The sequence below is a fragment of the Sinocyclocheilus anshuiensis genome, unplaced genomic scaffold (genome assembly GCF_001515605.1).
Source record: "Sinocyclocheilus anshuiensis isolate Anshui unplaced genomic scaffold, SAMN03320099.WGS_v1.1 scaffold267, whole genome shotgun sequence".
Taxonomy (NCBI): Eukaryota; Metazoa; Chordata; class Actinopteri; order Cypriniformes; family Cyprinidae; genus Sinocyclocheilus; species Sinocyclocheilus anshuiensis.
Window position 1 is genome coordinate 2,760,369 of NW_015552637.1, and position 592 is coordinate 2,760,960.

Below are 592 nucleotides of genomic sequence, written 5' to 3' on the forward strand. Positions count from 1 at the left end.
CTGCGGGACCTTATATATGAATACTTAGATAGGTGTCGTATTCCCATAGGTTGATGGGGATCAGCTGAGAGTCAGCTGATGCGAGCTTGACTAACGTGACCTGCCAGAACTTACGCTACGCTTGATTTTTAATAATTTAACCTAAGTGGAAGATGTTCTGTTACTTTTAAATATTTACTAAAGAAAGTAAATACTGATTTATTTCACAGCAACTCTATAAGCTAATCTCTCTTTTAGACAGACACAGCACAAATTATAGCATGTTGGGAACATTTGTGGAGTAATCTGTGGTTAATTTACTGAATCTTAAAGGTCTGTGATCAAGTGTTCTTCTAAATCAGTGGTTTGGTGTGTGAGAGCACGTGCTGGGCTGTAGTGGCGTCACCCTCTGTTTCTTCTGGTTGTATCTGCGGAAAAAAGCTTTTCCGAACTCATATGTGCTGATCATTATAGCACACGCCGGAGCCACTTTAATCAGCCTCGGCAGAAAACCTGAGGATAAGAGACAGAGAGAAATCTGAGCTGTGCTGCTGAGACATCTAGTGGTGATTTGAAAATCATGGCTCCAAATATATGTGTATATGTGTGTGTG

At 40.5% G+C, this 592-nt stretch overlaps 1 protein-coding gene across 1 annotated transcript in view; it reads right to left on the reverse strand.

Moving 5' to 3' along the window:
* Window positions 1-75: 75 nt before the first annotated feature.
* The window catches only part of slc25a40 (solute carrier family 25 member 40), a 7,795-nt gene continuing 7,278 nt past the window's right edge, over window positions 76-592 (reverse strand). Inside the window, 2 exon segments of the mRNA XM_016458364.1 lie at window positions 76-389; window positions 392-492. Of these exon segments, the coding sequence (XP_016313850.1) occupies window positions 333-389; window positions 392-492 (158 nt within the window). The 3' untranslated portion in view covers window positions 76-332.